Here is a 16,779-nt window from a genome sequence, read left to right as displayed (position 1 = left end):
CATTTATCCACGTTATACTGCATCTGCCAGGTTCTTGCCCACTCACCCAACTTGTCTAAATCACATTGGAGCCTCTCTGCATCCTCCTCACCACTCACATTCCACCCCAGTATTGTGTCGTCTGCAAACTTGGAAATGTTACATTTAGTTCCCTCATCCAAATCATTGATATATATTGTGAATAGCTGGGGCCCAAGCACTGATCCCTGCGGTACCCCACGAGTCACTGCCTGCCACCCAGAAAAAGAGCTGTTTATTCCTACTCTCTGTTTCCTATCTGTCAACCAATTCTCAATCCATGCCAGTATATTCCCCCCAATCCCTTGTGCTTTAATTTTGCACACTAACCTCTTGTGTGGGACCTTATCAAAAGCCTTCTGAAAATCCAAATACACCACATCCACTGGTTCTCCCCTATCTATTCCACTAGTTACATCTTCAAAAAACTCCAGTCGATTTGTTAAGCATGATTTCCCTTTCATAAACCTATGCTGACTTTGTCCAATCCTGTTAATGCCTTCCAAGTGTTCTGTTGTCACATCTTTTATAATAAACTCTAGCATTTTCCCCATTACTGATGTTAGGCTAACTGGTCTGTAATTCTGTTTTTTCTCTCCCTCCTTTTTTAAATAGTGGAGTTACATTTGCCACCCTCCAATCTGTAGGAACTGTTCCAGAGTCTATAGAATTTTAGAAGATGATCACCAATGCATCCACTATTTCCAGGGCCACTTCCTTTAGTACTCTGGGATGTAGATTATCAGGCCCTGGGGATTTGACAGCCTTTAGCCCCAGTAATTACCCTAGCACTATTTTTTTAAAAACTAATAATGGTTTCCTTCAGTTCCTCCCTCTCACTAGACGCTTGGTTCCCTAACATTTCTGGCAGGTTATTTGTGTCCTTCTTTGTGAAGACAGAACCAAAGTATGTGTTTAATTGTTCTACCATTTCTTTGTTCCCCATTATAATTTCCCCATTTCTGACTGTAAGGGACCTACACTTGTCTTCACTAATCTTTTTCTCTTGACATATTTATAGAAGCTTTTACAGTCAGTTTTTATGTTCCCTGCTAGTTTACTCTCATACTCTATTTTTCCCCTCTTAAGCAATCTTTGTCCTCCTTTGCTGAATTCTGAACTGCTCCCAATCCTCAGGTTTGCCACTTTTTCTGGCAATTTTATATGTCTCCTCTTTGGATCTAATACTATCCCTAATTTCTTTTGTAAGCCAGATTGAGCCACCTTTCCTGTTTTATTTTTGCGCCAGACAGGAATGAATAATTGTTGTAATTCCTGCACACGTTCTTTAAATATTAGCATTGCCTATCCACCATCATCCCTTTTAGTAAAGTTCCCCAATCTATCATAGCCAACTTGCACCTCATAATTTACTAATAGACTTGTTAGCAAAATTAAAGCCCATGGGATTAAAGGGACAACGGCAGCGTGGATACAAAATTGGCTAGGGGACAGATAGCAGAGAGTAGTGGTGTACAGTTGTTTTTCAGACCAGAGGGAAGTATACAGTGGTGTTCCCCAGGGGGTCAGAATTAGAACCACTGCTCTTTTTGATATACATTAGTGAGCTGGACTAGGGTATAGAGGGTATAATTTCAAAGTTTGCAGATGACATGAAACTTGGAAATGTAGTAAACAATGTGGAGGATACTAACAGACTTCAGGAGAACATGGACAGACTGGTGAAATGGGCAGACACATGGCAGATGAAATTTAATGCAGAGATGTGTGAAATGATGCATTTTGGTAGGAAGAATGAGGAGAGGCATTATAAATTAAATGGTACAATTTTAAAGGGGGTGCAAGAACATAGAGACTTGAGGGTGCACATACACAAATCTTTGATGGTGACAGGATAAGTTGAGAAGGCTGTCAAAAAAGCTTATGGGATCCTGGGCTTTATTAATAGATGTGGAGATGCCGGTGATGGACTGGGGTTGACAATTGTAAACAATTTTACAACACCAAGTTATAGTCCAGCAATTTTATTTTAAATTCACAAGCTTTCGGAGATTTTCTCCTTCCTCAGGTAAATGTTTCAAGATCTCCTTGAAGCCTACGCATTTATACATATTGAATAATACATGGTGTTTACAGACTGCCTCTGCAACTGCCCGTTGCCAAGGCAATCACCGTGTTCAGACAGAGAGGTGTCATCTGCAGAACCCCCGAATACACATTCACAAAAAAACAAACAGGGAAAAAAAACAGAGAAAAAAAAGAGACAAAAAAAAAACAGAGAGAGAGGCAGAAACATCTGCCTCTCTCTCTGTTTTTTTTTTGTCTCTTTTTTTTCTCTGTTTTTTTTCCCTGTTTGTTTTTTTGTGAATGTGTATTCGGGGGTTCTGCAGATGACACCTCTCTGTCTGAACACGGTGATTGCCTTGGCAACGGGCAGTTGCAGAGGCAGTCTGTAAACACCATGTATTATTCAATATGTATAAATGCGTAGGCTTCAAGGAGATCTTGAAACATTTACCTGAGGAAGGAGAAAATCTCCGAAAGCTTGTGAATTTAAAATAAAATTGCTGGACTATAACTTGGTGTTGTAAAATTGTTTACAATTTATTAATAGAGGCATAGGGTGCAAATACAAGGAAGTTATGTTAAACCTTTATAAAATACTGGTTAGGCCTCAGCTGGAGTATTATGTTCAATTCTGGGCACCACACTTTAGGAACGATGTCAAGGCCTTAGAGAGGGTACAGGAGAGATTTACTAGAATGGTGCCAGAAATGAGGGACTTCAGTTATGTGGAGAGAGTGGAGAAGCTGGGGTTGTTCGCCTTAGAACAGAGAAAGTTAAGGGGAGATTTGATAGACGTGTTCAAAATCATGAATGGTTTTGACAAAGTAAATAAGGAGAAACTGTTTCCAGTGGCAGAAGGGTCGGTAACCAGAGGACACAGATTTAAGGTGATCGGCAAAAGAGCCAGAGGCAACATACAGAAACATTTTTTATGCAGCGAGTTGTAATGATCTGGAATGCACTGCCTGAAAGGGTGGTAGAAGCAGATTCAATAGTAACTTCCAAAAGGGAATTGGATAAATACTTGAAGTGAAAAATTTATAGGGCTGTGGGACCAACTGAATTGCTCTTTTAAAAAGCCATTCCAGGAACAATGGGCTGAATGGTCTCCTCCTGTGTTGTACCTACTATGATACTATCATACCCAGCGTCTACAATAAACTCCTAGTAAAACAGTTGGTGCTTTGCCATTAACTCCTTTATAAAGGAGTTGCGTTAGGAACTGGATTTGAAGGTTATAATGAAAGGCGTACACAGAGATAATCAAACTTCATGGAATTCTATTATTTCTGCAGCTGTGGAGAAAATGGAGGTAGATAACTATTTGAGAGTTTAGCTCAAAAACTTTTGGGCATCAGGAAAAATTAATGGAGACGAAACAGGTTCAGTGGAGTTGATGACAGGGTCGATTGTTTATGATCCATGGATGGACCAGGCTTGATGGGCCAAAGGTTCTTTTGTCATTACATGTTTCATCGTCAGAAAATTTAGTGTTACACTGAGACCATCAAATAGACAGAGACCATGAAAGACCATCAAATGCGCAGAGACCATCAAATGCTTCTGAAAACAGCAAAAAAAAGCACTGAAAATTGTAACATTTTAACTTAAGTGACACATTATATAAAATTAAATTCCAGGTACCAAGCTAAAGATATGAAAGGTCAACGTGCATTTATAAGACTATCTTCCTTTACAGCTGTAAGGAATCTTACAACACCAGGTTATAACATTTGTCCACCCCAGTCCATCACCGGCATCTCCACATCATTCCTTTACAGCAAGTAATCCGAACCCCTCAATTAGGTTACAGCTGCGAATTACACTTACTTGCCCATTATTCTATACTGCAGGAACCCCTTACCCTTTGCCATATGGCTTCTTGACCAGTAAATGCCAATGGCAGATTAATGCCACTCAATGCCATCCAGTCAATCTCTCTCTCCCAGCGTTCCCAGTTCCACCAGACGAACGAGTAGCTGTAGGTACACACATTCTGATAGTAACGGAACCTGAATGTAAACAGAAAGAAAACATTCCTAAAGATTGATCAATTTTCACAAATAATTAGTCCAATATATTATGAGGACATTTATTAAAAGATCTACTTTACATGGAAGGGTTAGTACCACTTTCCCTCCCCATCTCCAGTGTATGGGAATTTTAGCACTTAGAAGCATTTAGCCCTCCTCACGCCCCCGATGTGCACAGGAGTTTAAACTAATCCCTTCTCCCCAACATAGCTTGTACTAGTCCCCTTCCCCTTTTGTCCCCCTGGCTAGATTGTCAGTGTTCTAATCACATGAGGCAGCGGCAAGGGGACATTACCTGTTGGGCGAAGTGACGCGCACTAGTCCGGGGACACGGGGCAGCGGCGAGGGGACTTCCAGCTGATCCCCGGACCAGGAGATGTGGCAGCCGCAGAAGGAGCTCAGGTACCGGTAGAGTCCAGTAGCTACGGCCACACCGGTGGTTCCCAGGACGGAAACTCGACCATCCAGTAGGGACCGCAATTCAAACCGGTCCAGAGTCTGCTGCTCGGCCCCAACTATCGATCTGTTCACCGTAAGCAGGAAGTCCCGTGCCCGGGACCCGAGCAGCCGCTGCAGCAACTCCTGCACCGCCTCAGTCTGTACCTTGTCCCTCACGGCCGGCCGCAGGTGCTCTAAGGTCTGGAAGCGGCACTGAGCGCAACGGGAGACCGCAAACAGCAAAACCACTGCCCACAGACCGAGCGCCGACATTGCGACCCGGCCCGACCCAACACCGCCCACTCACAGGCCCGACCCAACACCGCCCACTCACAGGCCCGACCCAACGCCGCCCACTCACAGGCCCGACCCAACGCCGCCCACTCACAGGCCCGACCCAACGCCGCCCACTCACAGGCCCGACCCAACGCCGCCCACTCACAGGCCCGACCCAACGCCGCCCACTCACAGGCCCGACCCAACGCCGCCCACTCACAGGCCCGACCCAACGCCGCCCACTCACAGGCCCGACCCAACGCCGCCCACTCACAGGCCCGACCCAACGCCGCCCACTCACAGGCCCGACCCAACGCCGCCCACTCACAGGCCCGACCCAACGCCGCCCACTCACAGGCCCGACCCAACGCCGCCCAATCACAGGCCCGACCCAACGCCGCCCAATCACAGGCCCGACCCAACGCCGCCCAATCACAGGCCCGACCCAACACCGCCCACTGCTGATTGGCACATCAACCGCCCAATTGGCAGCTAGGGTTAGTATCTGCTCTCTCGTGACGGAAGAACTGCAACTTTCAGCTTCGCAGAGAGAGGGGAGAGGTGGGGTGTTGGTGTCCGGAGAAAGAGGATCAGTGTCCGGGAGAGAGAGGGGGTGGGGTCAGTGCCTGGGAGGACAGCTTGATCGTTGCCCAGGGAGAAAGTGGATCTGTGCCTGGGGAGAGGGGGTCAGTGCCCGGGGAGAGAGGAGGGGTTCACTGCCCGGGTGTCAATGCCTGAGAAAGGGGTGATGTCAGTGCCTGGGGAGGTCAGTGCCCAGGGAGAGAAAGAGTCTGTGTCTAGTGAGAGAGGAGATCAGTGCCTGGGGAGAGGGGGTGGATCAGTGCCCAGGAAGAGAGGGGGAGTGTCAGTACCTGGGGAGGGGGGGTGTCAGTGCCTGGTGGAGAGGGGAGGGTGTCAGTGCCCGGGTGGAGAGGAGAGTCTGACCCAGGGAGAGAAGGGGGTCAGTTCCTGGGGAGAGTGGGGATGTCAGTGCCTGGGAAGAGAGAGGATCGTGCTCAGGGAGGGGGTGGGTCAGTGCCTGGGAAGTGGGTGGGTCACTGCTCGAGGAGATGGGGGGTCAGTACCCGGGGAGAGAGGGAGTCTGTGCCTCTCAAGAGTGGGGATCAGTGCCTTGAGGGAGAGGGAGTCTGTGCCTGGTGAGCGAGGGGATCAGTGTATGGGGATTAGTGACACTTCATTAGGGTTGGGGTCGGGTCAGGGCTAGGGCCATGGTTATTTTGAACGATAGGATTAAGGTTAGGGTTCATGTTAGGGTCAGAGTATTCCATTTTGTTAGGGTATTAGGGTTATTGGTGGGTTAGAGTATTAGGGTTACATTAGAGGGTGGGATGGGGGGGATGCGTTGGGATACATTAAAATGCATTCGGGTCGAGGTCAGGGTTAGGGTAACATTGCATTGCGCGAGGGTTGAGGTCAGGGTCAGGATAACACTGCATTGCATTAGGGTTGGTGCCATAGGGTTAGGTGCAGGCAGGTGGTCGGGTGAGAGTTAATCGTGCATTAGGGTGTTGTTCCTTCTTGGAACTGCTCCGACCGGTTTCGCCGCCCTTGCGGTTCGTCAGGGAGAGACAAAAACAAGCCGAATCCAAAGTGTGTCACTCTTAGTGTTAGATTTAGCATTTTGAGCAGAGGGGGGAACAGGCCCACCCAGTGTTGTCTGCCACTTGGGACTGCTGGCCCACACTTTGGATTGTTCCTGCTGTCCAAATGAATGCATTAGGGTTAGGGTTAGGGTTGTTAGGGTTAGTGACACTGCATTAGGGTTAGGGTTAGAGATAGTGAGAGTTAGGGTTAGGGTATGCTGCATTAGGGTTAGGGTTAGGGTTACATTAGGATTAGGGTAAGGGTTAGGTGTTCGGTTTAGGGACAACGCTGAATGAGGGTTAGGGTTAGTGACAACGCTGCTTTAGGGTTAGGTGTTAGGGTTAGGTTTATGCTGCATCAGGGTTAGGGTCAGGGTTAGGGGTTAGGGTTACGCTGCATTAGGGTTAGGGTTAGGGGTTACGCGGCATTAGGGTTAGGGTTAGGGTTACGCTGCATTAGGGTTAGGGTTAGGGTTACGCTGCATTAGGGTTAGGGTTACGCTGCATTAGGGTTTGGGTTAGGTTTAGGGTTAGGGTTACGCTGCATTAGGGTTAGGGTTAGGGTAACGCTGCATTAGGGTTAGGGTTAGGGTTAGGGTGTATGGTGTGGGCAGGAGGGTAGTTACACCCTCTTGTGTTCGTATTCTCACTCAACGCTTGAGCTTCTTGTCACTTATACCTGCCACTTTTGGTTGGCCCACGCTTTACCTTACCACCTGGCTTCTTTTTCTTGCCGATCGCTTCTTAGTAATTTCTTGATCCGTAATCCTTTGATCCCCCTCTGGGGTTATAATCAGTTCCTGGGTTTTGCCAATTTATGGCCTCTATGTCGTATTTAGTTATTATTATTGGTGTTGGAACTCTACCCTTTATTTTACGTAGTGTTAGGGTTATGTTGTATTGAGGTTGGGGGGTTCAGGTTAGGGTTAGGGTTGCTGCACTGGGGTTAGTGTTGGGGTTAGGTGAGGGTCAGGGTCGCAGTTAGGTTCAGGGCTATATTGGGGTTAGGTTGGGGTGCATCAGGGTTAGGGTTAGGTGTTTAGGGGTGGGGTGGGGTTAGGGTTATGTTTTAGGGGTAGGGTTGGGTGCATCAGGGTTAGGGTTAGGTGTTTAGGGGTAGGGTAGGGTGCATCAGGGTTAGGGTTAGGTGTTTAGGGGTAGGGTAGGGTGCATCAGGGTTAGGGTCCAGGGTCAGAGTTGTGATTAGATTCAGGGCTGGGGGGTTGGAGTTATGGGTTAGGGTTGCATTAGGGTTAGGGTTAGGGTTAGGGTTAGGGTTACGCTGCATTAGGGTTAGGGTTAGGGTTAGGGTTACGCTGCATTAGGGTTAGGGTTAGGGTTAGGGTTAGGTTGTATGGTGTGGGCAGGAGGGTAGTTACACCCTCTTGTGTTCGTATTCTCACTCAACGCTTGAGCTTCTTGTCACTTATACCTGCCACTTTTGGTTGGCCCACGCTTTACCTTACCACCTGGCTTCTTTTTCTTGCCGATCGCTTCTTAGTAATTTCTTGATCCGTAATCCTTTGATCCCCCTCTGGGGTTATAATCAGTTCCTGGGTTTTGCCAATTTATGGCCTCTATGTCGTATTTAGTTATTATTATTGGTGTTGGAACTCTACCCTTTATTTTACGTAGTGTTAGGGTTATGTTGTATTGAGGTTGGGGGGTTCAGGTTAGGGTTAGGGTTGCTGCACTGGGGTTAGTGTTGGGGTTAGGTGAGGGTCAGGGTCGCAGTTAGGTTCAGGGCTATATTGGGGTTAGGTTGGGGTGCATCAGGGTTAGGGTTAGGTGTTTAGGGGTGGGGTGGGGTTAGGGTTATGTTTTAGGGGTAGGGTTGGGTGCATCAGGGTTAGGGTTAGGTGTTTAGGGGTAGGGTAGGGTGCATCAGGGTTAGGGTCCAGGGTCAGAGTTGTGATTAGATTCAGGGCTGGGGGGTTGGAGTTATGGGTTAGGGTTGCATTAGGGGTAGGGTTAAGTGAGGGTCAGGGTTTAGGAGTAGGGTGGGGTTAGGGTTAGGGTTAGGGTTACGCTGCATTAGGGTTAGGGTTAGGGTTAGGGTTAGGGTTACGCTGCATTAGGGTTAGGGTTAGGGTTAGGGTTACGCTGCATTAGGGTTAGGGTGAGGGTTAGGGTTAGGGTTACGCTGCATTAGGGTTAGGGTTAGGGTTAGGGTTACGCTGCATTAGGGTTAGGGTTAGGGTTAGGGTTACGCTGCATTAGGGTTAGGGTTAGGGTTAGTGCATTAGGGTTAGGGTTAGGGTTAGGGTTACGCTGCATTAGGGTTAGGGTTAGGGTTAGGGTTAGGGCATTAGGGTTAGGGTTAGGGTTAGGGTTACGCTGCATTAGGGTTAGGGTTAGGGTAATGCTGCATTAGGGTTAGGGTTAGGGTTAGGGTTAGGGTTAGTGCATTAGGGTTAGGGTTAGGGTTAGGGTTAGGGTTACGCTGCATTAGGGTTAGGGTTAGGGTTACGGTTAGGGTTAGGGTTAGGGTAATGCTGCATTAGGGTTAGGGTTAGGGTTAGGGTTAGGGTTACGCTGCATTAGGGTTAGGGTTAGGGTTAGGGTTAGGGTTACGCTGCATTAGGGTTAGGGTTAGGGTTAGGGTTAGGGTTAGGGTTACGCTGCATTAGGGTTAGGGTAGGGTTAGGGTTAGGGTTAGGGTTAGGGTTAGGGTTACGCTGCATTAGGGTTAGGGTTAGGGTTAGGGTTAGGGTTAGGGTTAGGCCCCGCTGCATTAGGGTTAGGGTTAGGGTTAGGGTTAGGGTTACGCTGCATTAGGGTTAGGGTTAGGGTTAGGGTTAGGGTTAGGGTGCATTAGGGTTAGGGTTAGGGTTAGGGTTAGGGTTGCATTAGGGTTAGGGTTAGGGTTAGGGTTAGGGTTACGCTGCATTAGGGTTAGGGTTAGGGTTAGGGTTAGGGTTAGGGTTAGGCTGCATTAGGGTTAGGGTTAGGGTTAGGGTTAGGGTTAGGGTTAGCCATTAGGGTTAGGGTTAGGGTTAGGGTTAGGGTTAGGGTTAGGGTTACGCTGCATTAGGGTTAGGGTTAGGGTTAGGGTTAGGGTTAGGGTTAGGGTTACGCTGCATTAGGGTTAGGGTTAGGGTTAGGGTTAGGGTTAGGGTTAGGGTTACGCTGCATTAGGGTTAGGGTTAGGGTTAGGGTTAGGGTTAGGGTTAGGGTTACGCTGCATTAGGGTTAGGGTTAGGGTTAGGGTTAGGGTTAGGGTTAGGGTTACGCTGCATTAGGGTTAGGGTTAGGGTTAGGGTTAGGGTTAGGGTTGCTGCATTAGGGTTAGGGTTAGGGTTAGGGTTAGGGTTAGGGTTAGGGTTACGCTGCATTAGGGTTAGGGTTAGGGTTAGGGTTAGGGTTAGGGTTAGGGTACGCTGCATTAGGGTTAGGGTTAGGGTTAGGGTTAGGGTTAGGGTTACGCTGCGTTAGGGTTAGGGTTAGGGTTAGGGTTAGGGTTAGGGTTAGGGCATTAGGGTTAGGGTTAGGGTTAGGGTTAGGGTTAGGGTTACGCTGCATTAGGGTTAGGGTTAGGGTTAGGGTTAGGGTTAGGGTTAGGGTTACGCTGCATTAGGGTTAGGGTTAGGGTTAGGGTTAGGGTTAGGGTTAGGCTGCATTAGGGTTAGGGTTAGGGTTAGGGTTAGGGTTAGGGTTACGCTGCATTAGGGTTAGGGTTAGGGTTAGGGTTAGGGTTAGGGTTGCATTAGGGTTAGGGTTAGGGTTAGGGTTAGGGTTAGGTTTTAAAATGGTGGGCAGAGGGGGGAAACGCCCTCCCTATGTTGTCTGCCTCTTGGTTCTGGCCCGCACCTCAGACTGTTGCTGTTGTCCAAATGAATGCACCTTGTGCTTTAGCTTTAGGCACCATCCAGAGTTCCTGCTTGGCTACTACTGAATGTGTCCCGTCCTCCAGCCTTAAGTACCATCCATCGTTCCTTCTTGGAACACTCCGACCGGTTTCGCCATCTCACGGCTCATCAGGGAGCTACAAACAAACAGACCAAGTCCTTAGTGCGTCACTTGCAAAAGTTAGGTTTTAAAATGGTGGGCAGAGGGGGGAAACGCCCTCCCTATGTTGTCTGCCTCTTGGTTCTGGCCCGCACCTCAGACTGTTGCTGTTGTCCAAATGAATGCACCTTGTGCTTTAGCTTTAGGCACCATCCAGAGTTCCTGCTTGGCTACTACTGAATGTGTCCCGTCCTCCAGCCTTAAGTACCATCCATCGTTCCTTCTTGGAACACTCCGACCGGTTTCGCCATCTCACGGCTCATCAGGGAGCTACAAACAAACAGACCAAGTCCTTAGTGCGTCACTTGCAAAAGTTAGGTTTTAAAATGGTGGGCAGAGGGGGGAAACGCCCTCCCTATGTTGTCTGCCTCTTGGTTCTGGCCCGCACCTCAGACTGTTGCTGTTGTCCAAATGAATGCACCTTGTGCTTTAGCTTTAGGCACCATCCAGAGTTCCTGCTTGGCTACTACTGAATGTGTCCCGTCCTCCAGCCTTAAGTACCATCCATCGTTCCTTCTTGGAACACTCCGACCGGTTTCGCCATCTCACGGCTCATCAGGGAGCTACAAACAAACAGACCAAGTCCTTAGTGCGTCACTTGCAAAAGTTAGGTTTTAAAATGGTGGGCAGAGGGGGGAAACGCCCTCCCTATGTTGTCTGCCTCTTGGTTCTGGCCCGCACCTCAGACTGTTGCTGTTGTCCAAATGAATGCACCTTGTGCTTTAGCTTTAGGCACCATCCAGAGTTCCTGCTTGGCTACTACTGAATGTGTCCCGTCCTCCAGCCTTAAGTACCATCCATCGTTCCTTCTTGGAACACTCCGACCGGTTTCGCCATCTCACGGCTCATCAGGGAGCTACAAACAAACAGACCAAGTCCTTAGTGCGTCACTTGCAAAAGTTAGGTTTTAAAATGGTGGGCAGAGGGGGGAAACGCCCTCCCTATGTTGTCTGCCTCTTGGTTCTGGCCCGCACCTCAGACTGTTGCTGTTGTCCAAATGAATGCACCTTGTGCTTTAGCTTTAGGCACCATCCAGAGTTCCTGCTTGGCTACTACTGAATGTGTCCCGTCCTCCAGCCTTAAGTACCATCCATCGTTCCTTCTTGGAACACTCCGACCGGTTTCGCCATCTCACGGCTCATCAGGGAGCTACAAACAAACAGACCAAGTCCTTAGTGCGTCACTTGCAAAAGTTAGGTTTTAAAATGGTGGGCAGAGGGGGGAAACGCCCTCCCTATGTTGTCTGCCTCTTGGTTCTGGCCCGCACCTCAGACTGTTGCTGTTGTCCAAATGAATGCACCTTGTGCTTTAGCTTTAGGCACCATCCAGAGTTCCTGCTTGGCTACTACTGAATGTGTCCCGTCCTCCAGCCTTAAGTACCATCCATCGTTCCTTCTTGGAACACTCCGACCGGTTTCGCCATCTCACGGCTCATCAGGGAGCTACAAACAAACAGACCAAGTCCTTAGTGCGTCACTTGCAAAAGTTAGGTTTTAAAATGGTGGGCAGAGGGGGGAAACGCCCTCCCTATGTTGTCTGCCTCTTGGTTCTGGCCCGCACCTCAGACTGTTGCTGTTGTCCAAATGAATGCACCTTGTGCTTTAGCTTTAGGCACCATCCAGAGTTCCTGCTTGGCTACTACTGAATGTGTCCCGTCCTCCAGCCTTAAGTACCATCCATCGTTCCTTCTTGGAACACTCCGACCGGTTTCGCCATCTCACGGCTCATCAGGGAGCTACAAACAAACAGACCAAGTCCTTAGTGCGTCACTTGCAAAAGTTAGGTTTTAAAATGGTGGGCAGAGGGGGGAAACGCCCTCCCTATGTTGTCTGCCTCTTGGTTCTGGCCCGCACCTCAGACTGTTGCTGTTGTCCAAATGAATGCACCTTGTGCTTTAGCTTTAGGCACCATCCAGAGTTCCTGCTTGGCTACTACTGAATGTGTCCCGTCCTCCAGCCTTAAGTACCATCCATCGTTCCTTCTTGGAACACTCCGACCGGTTTCGCCATCTCACGGCTCATCAGGGAGCTACAAACAAACAGACCAAGTCCTTAGTGCGTCACTTGCAAAAGTTAGGTTTTAAAATGGTGGGCAGAGGGGGGAAAACGCCCTCCCTATGTTGTCTGCCTCTTGGTTCTGGCCCGCACCTCAGACTGTTGCTGTTGTCCAAATGAATGCACCTTGTGCTTTAGCTTTAGGCACCATCCAGAGTTCCTGCTTGGCTACTACTGAATGTGTCCCGTCCTCCAGCCTTAAGTACCATCCATCGTTCCTTCTTGGAACACTCCGACCGGTTTCGCCATCTCACGGCTCATCAGGGAGCTACAAACAAACAGACCAAGTCCTTAGTGCGTCACTTGCAAAAGTTAGGTTTTAAAATGGTGGGCAGAGGGGGGAAAACGCCCTCCCTATGTTGTCTGCCTCTTGGTTCTGGCCCGCACCTCAGACTGTTGCTGTTGTCCAAATGAATGCACCTTGTGCTTTAGCTTTAGGCACCATCCAGAGTTCCTGCTTGGCTACTACTGAATGTGTCCCGTCCTCCAGCCTTAAGTACCATCCATCGTTGCTGCATTAGGGTTAGGGTTAGGGTTAGGGTTAGGGTTAGGGTTAGGGTTAGGGTTAGGGTTAGGGTTAGGGTTAGGGTTAGTGCATTAGGGTTAGGGTTAGGGTTAGGGTTAGGGTTAGGGTTAGGGTTAGTGCATTAGGGTTAGGGTTAGGGTTAGGGTTAGGGTTAGGGTTAGGGTTAGGGTTAGGGTTAGGGTTAGGGTTAGTGCTGCATTAGGGTTAGGGTTAGGGTTAGGGTTAGGGTTAGGGTTAGGGTTAGGGTTAGTGAATTAGGGTTAGGGTTAGGGTTAGGGTTAGGGTTAGGGTTAGGGTTAGGGTTAGTGAATTAGGGTTAGGGTTAGGGTTAGGGTTAGGGTTAGGGTTAGGGTTAGGGTTAGGTTGTATGGTGTGGGCAGGAGGGTAGTTACACCCTCTTGTGTTCGTATTCTCACTCATCCCTTGAGCTTCTTGTCACTTATACCTGCCACTTTTGGTTGGCCCACGCTTTACCTTACCACCTGGCTTCTTTTTCTTGCCGATCGCTTCTTAGTAATTTCTTGATCCGTAATCCTTTGATCCCCCTCTGGGGTTATAATCAGTTCCTGGGTTTTGCCAATTTATGGCCTCTATGTCGTATTTAGTTATTATTATTGGTGTTGGAACTCTACCCTTTATTTTACGTAGTGTTAGGGTTATGTTGTATTGAGGTTGGGGGGTTCAGGTTAGGGTTAGGGTTGCTGCACTGGGGTTAGTGTTGGGGTTAGGTGAGGGTCAGGGTCGCAGTTAGGTTCAGGGCTATATTGGGGTTAGGTTGGGGTGCATCAGGGTTAGGGTTAGGTGTTTAGGGGTGGGGTGGGGTTAGGGTTATGTTTTAGGGGTAGGGTTGGGTGCATCAGGGTTAGGGTTAGGTGTTTAGGGGTAGGGTAGGGTGCATCAGGGTTAGGGTTAGGTGTTTAGGGGTAGGGTAGGGTGCATCAGGGTTAGGGTCCAGGGTCAGAGTTGTGATTAGATTCAGGGCTGGGGGGTTGGAGTTATGGGTTAGGGTTGCATTAGGGGTAGGGTTAAGTGAGGGTCAGGGTTTAGGAGTAGGGTGGGGTGTGTTAGGCTTAGATTTTAGGGGTGGGGTGGGAGATTAGGTTTGCTGTATTAGAGTTACGGTTAGGCTTTAGGGGTAGAGTGGGGTGCATTTGGAGAGTTGTGATTAGATTCAGGGCTGGGGGGTTGGAGTTATGGGTTAGGGTTGCATTAGGGGTAGGGTTAAGTGAGGGTCAGGGTTTAGGAGTAGGGTGGGGTGTGTTAGGCTTAGATTTTAGGGGTGGGGTGGGAGATTAGGTTTGCTGTATTAGAGTTACGGTGCGTTAGGGTTAGGGTTAGGGTTAGGGTTAGGGTTAGGGTTAGGGTTAGGGTTAGGGTTAGTGGTTAGGGTTAGGGTTAGGGTTAGGGTTAGGGTTAGGGTTAGGTTTTAAAATGGTGGGCAGAGGGGGGAAACGCCCTCCCTATGTTGTCTGCCTCTTGGTTCTGGCCCGCACCTCAGACTGTTGCTGTTGTCCAAATGAATGCACCTTGTGCTTTAGCTTTAGGCACCATCCAGAGTTCCTGCTTGGCTACTACTGAATGTGTCCCGTCCTGCAGCCTTAAGTACCATCCATCGTTCCTTCTTGGAACACTCCGACCGGTTTCGCCATCTTGCGGCTCATCAGGGAGCTACAAACAAACAGACCAAGTCCTTAGTGCGTCACTTGCAAAAGTTAGGTTTTAAAATGGTGGGCAGAGGGGGGAAACGCCCTCCCTATGTTGTCTGCCTCTTGGTTCTGGCCCGCACCTCAGACTGTTGCTGTTGTCCAAATGAATGCACCTTGTGCTTTAGCTTTAGGCACCATCCAGAGTTCCTGCTTGGCTACTACTGAATGTGTCCCGTCCTGCAGCCTTAAGTACCATCCATCGTTCCTTCTTGGAACACTCCGACCGGTTTCGCCATCTTGCGGCTCATCAGGGAGCTACAAACAAACAGACCAAGTCCTTAGTGCGTCACTTGCAAAAGTTAGGTTTTAAAATGGTGGGCAGAGGGGGGAAACGCCCTCCCTATGTTGTCTGCCTCTTGGTTCTGGCCCGCACCTCAGACTGTTGCTGTTGTCCAAATGAATGCACCTTGTGCTTTAGCTTTAGGCACCATCCAGAGTTCCTGCTTGGCTACTACTGAATGTGTCCCGTCCTGCAGCCTTAAGTACCATCCATCGTTCCTTCTTGGAACACTCCGACCGGTTTCGCCATCTTGCGGCTCATCAGGGAGCTACAAACAAACAGACCAAGTCCTTAGTGCGTCACTTGCAAAAGTTAGGTTTTAAAATGGTGGGCAGAGGGGGGAAACGCCCTCCCTATGTTGTCTGCCTCTTGGTTCTGGCCCGCACCTCAGACTGTTGCTGTTGTCCAAATGAATGCACCTTGTGCTTTAGCTTTAGGCACCATCCAGAGTTCCTGCTTGGCTACTACTGAATGTGTCCCGTCCTCCAGCCTTAAGTACCATCCATCGTTCCTTCTTGGAACACTCCGACCGGTTTCGCCATCTCACGGCTCATCAGGGAGCTACAAACAAACAGACCAAGTCCTTAGTGCGTCACTTGCAAAAGTTAGGTTTTAAAATGGTGGGCAGAGGGGGGAAAACGCCCTCCCTATGTTGTCTGCCTCTTGGTTCTGGCCCGCACCTCAGACTGTTGCTGTTGTCCAAATGAATGCACCTTGTGCTTTAGCTTTAGGCACCATCCAGAGTTCCTGCTTGGCTACTACTGAATGTGTCCCGTCCTCCAGCCTTAAGTACCATCCATCGTTCCTTCTTGGAACACTCCGACCGGTTTCGCCATCTCACGGCTCATCAGGGAGCTACAAACAAACAGACCAAGTCCTTAGTGCGTCACTTGCAAAAGTTAGGTTTTAAAATGGTGGGCAGAGGGGGGAAAACGCCCTCCCTATGTTGTCTGCCTCTTGGTTCTGGCCCGCACCTCAGACTGTTGCTGTTGTCCAAATGAATGCACCTTGTGCTTTAGCTTTAGGCACCATCCAGAGTTCCTGCTTGGCTACTACTGAATGTGTCCCGTCCTCCAGCCTTAAGTACCATCCATCGTTGCTGCATTAGGGTTAGGGTTAGGGTTAGGGTTAGGGTTAGGGTTAGGGTTAGGGTTAGGGTTAGGGTTAGGGTTAGGGTTAGTGCATTAGGGTTAGGGTTAGGGTTAGGGTTAGGGTTAGGGTTAGGGTTAGGGTTAGGGTTAGTGCATTAGGGTTAGGGTTAGGGTTAGGGTTAGGGTTAGGGTTAGGGTTAGGGTTAGGGTTAGGGTTAGTGCTGCATTAGGGTTAGGGTTAGGGTTAGGGTTAGGGTTAGGGTTAGGGTTAGGGTTAGGGTTAGTGAATTAGGGTTAGGGTTAGGGTTAGGGTTAGGGTTAGGGTTAGGGTTAGTGAATTAGGGTTAGGGTTAGGGTTAGGGTTAGGGTTAGGGTTAGGGTTAGGTTGTATGGTGTGGGCAGGAGGGTAGTTACACCCTCTTGTGTTCGTATTCTCACTCATCCCTTGAGCTTCTTGTCACTTATACCTGCCACTTTTGGTTGGCCCACGCTTTACCTTACCACCTGGCTTCTTTTTCTTGCCGATCGCTTCTTAGTAATTTCTTGATCCGTAATCCTTTGATCCCCCTCTGGGGTTATAATCAGTTCCTGGGTTTTGCCAATTTATGGCCTCTATGTCGTATTTAGTTATTATTATTGGTGTTGGAACTCTACCCTTTATTTTACGTAGTGTTAGGGTTATGTTGTATTGAGGTTGGGGGGTTCAGGTTAGGGTTA

At 48.8% G+C, this 16,779-nt stretch overlaps 1 protein-coding gene across 2 annotated transcripts in view; it reads right to left on the bottom strand.

Annotated features, from left to right (window-relative positions):
• naglu (N-acetylglucosaminidase, alpha) overlaps positions 1-4,818 on the bottom strand; it is a 43,844-nt gene extending 39,026 nt beyond the window's left edge. For both annotated transcript variants that reach the window (XM_067969282.1, XM_067969283.1), the window contains exons 1-2: positions 4,375-4,818; positions 3,911-4,058 (exon numbers count right to left, since the gene is read on the bottom strand). In XM_067969282.1, the coding sequence (XP_067825383.1) occupies positions 3,911-4,058; positions 4,375-4,790 (564 nt within the window). In that variant the 5' untranslated portion in view covers positions 4,791-4,818. The remainder of the gene's footprint in view (positions 1-3,910; positions 4,059-4,374) is intronic.
• Between the last annotated feature and the right edge of the window lie 11,961 nt (positions 4,819-16,779).

Source organism: Heptranchias perlo, chromosome 30, assembly GCF_035084215.1.
Source record: "Heptranchias perlo isolate sHepPer1 chromosome 30, sHepPer1.hap1, whole genome shotgun sequence".
Classification (NCBI taxonomy): domain Eukaryota; kingdom Metazoa; phylum Chordata; class Chondrichthyes; order Hexanchiformes; family Hexanchidae; genus Heptranchias; species Heptranchias perlo.
This window is presented reverse-complemented; position numbering and strand designations above follow the sequence as displayed.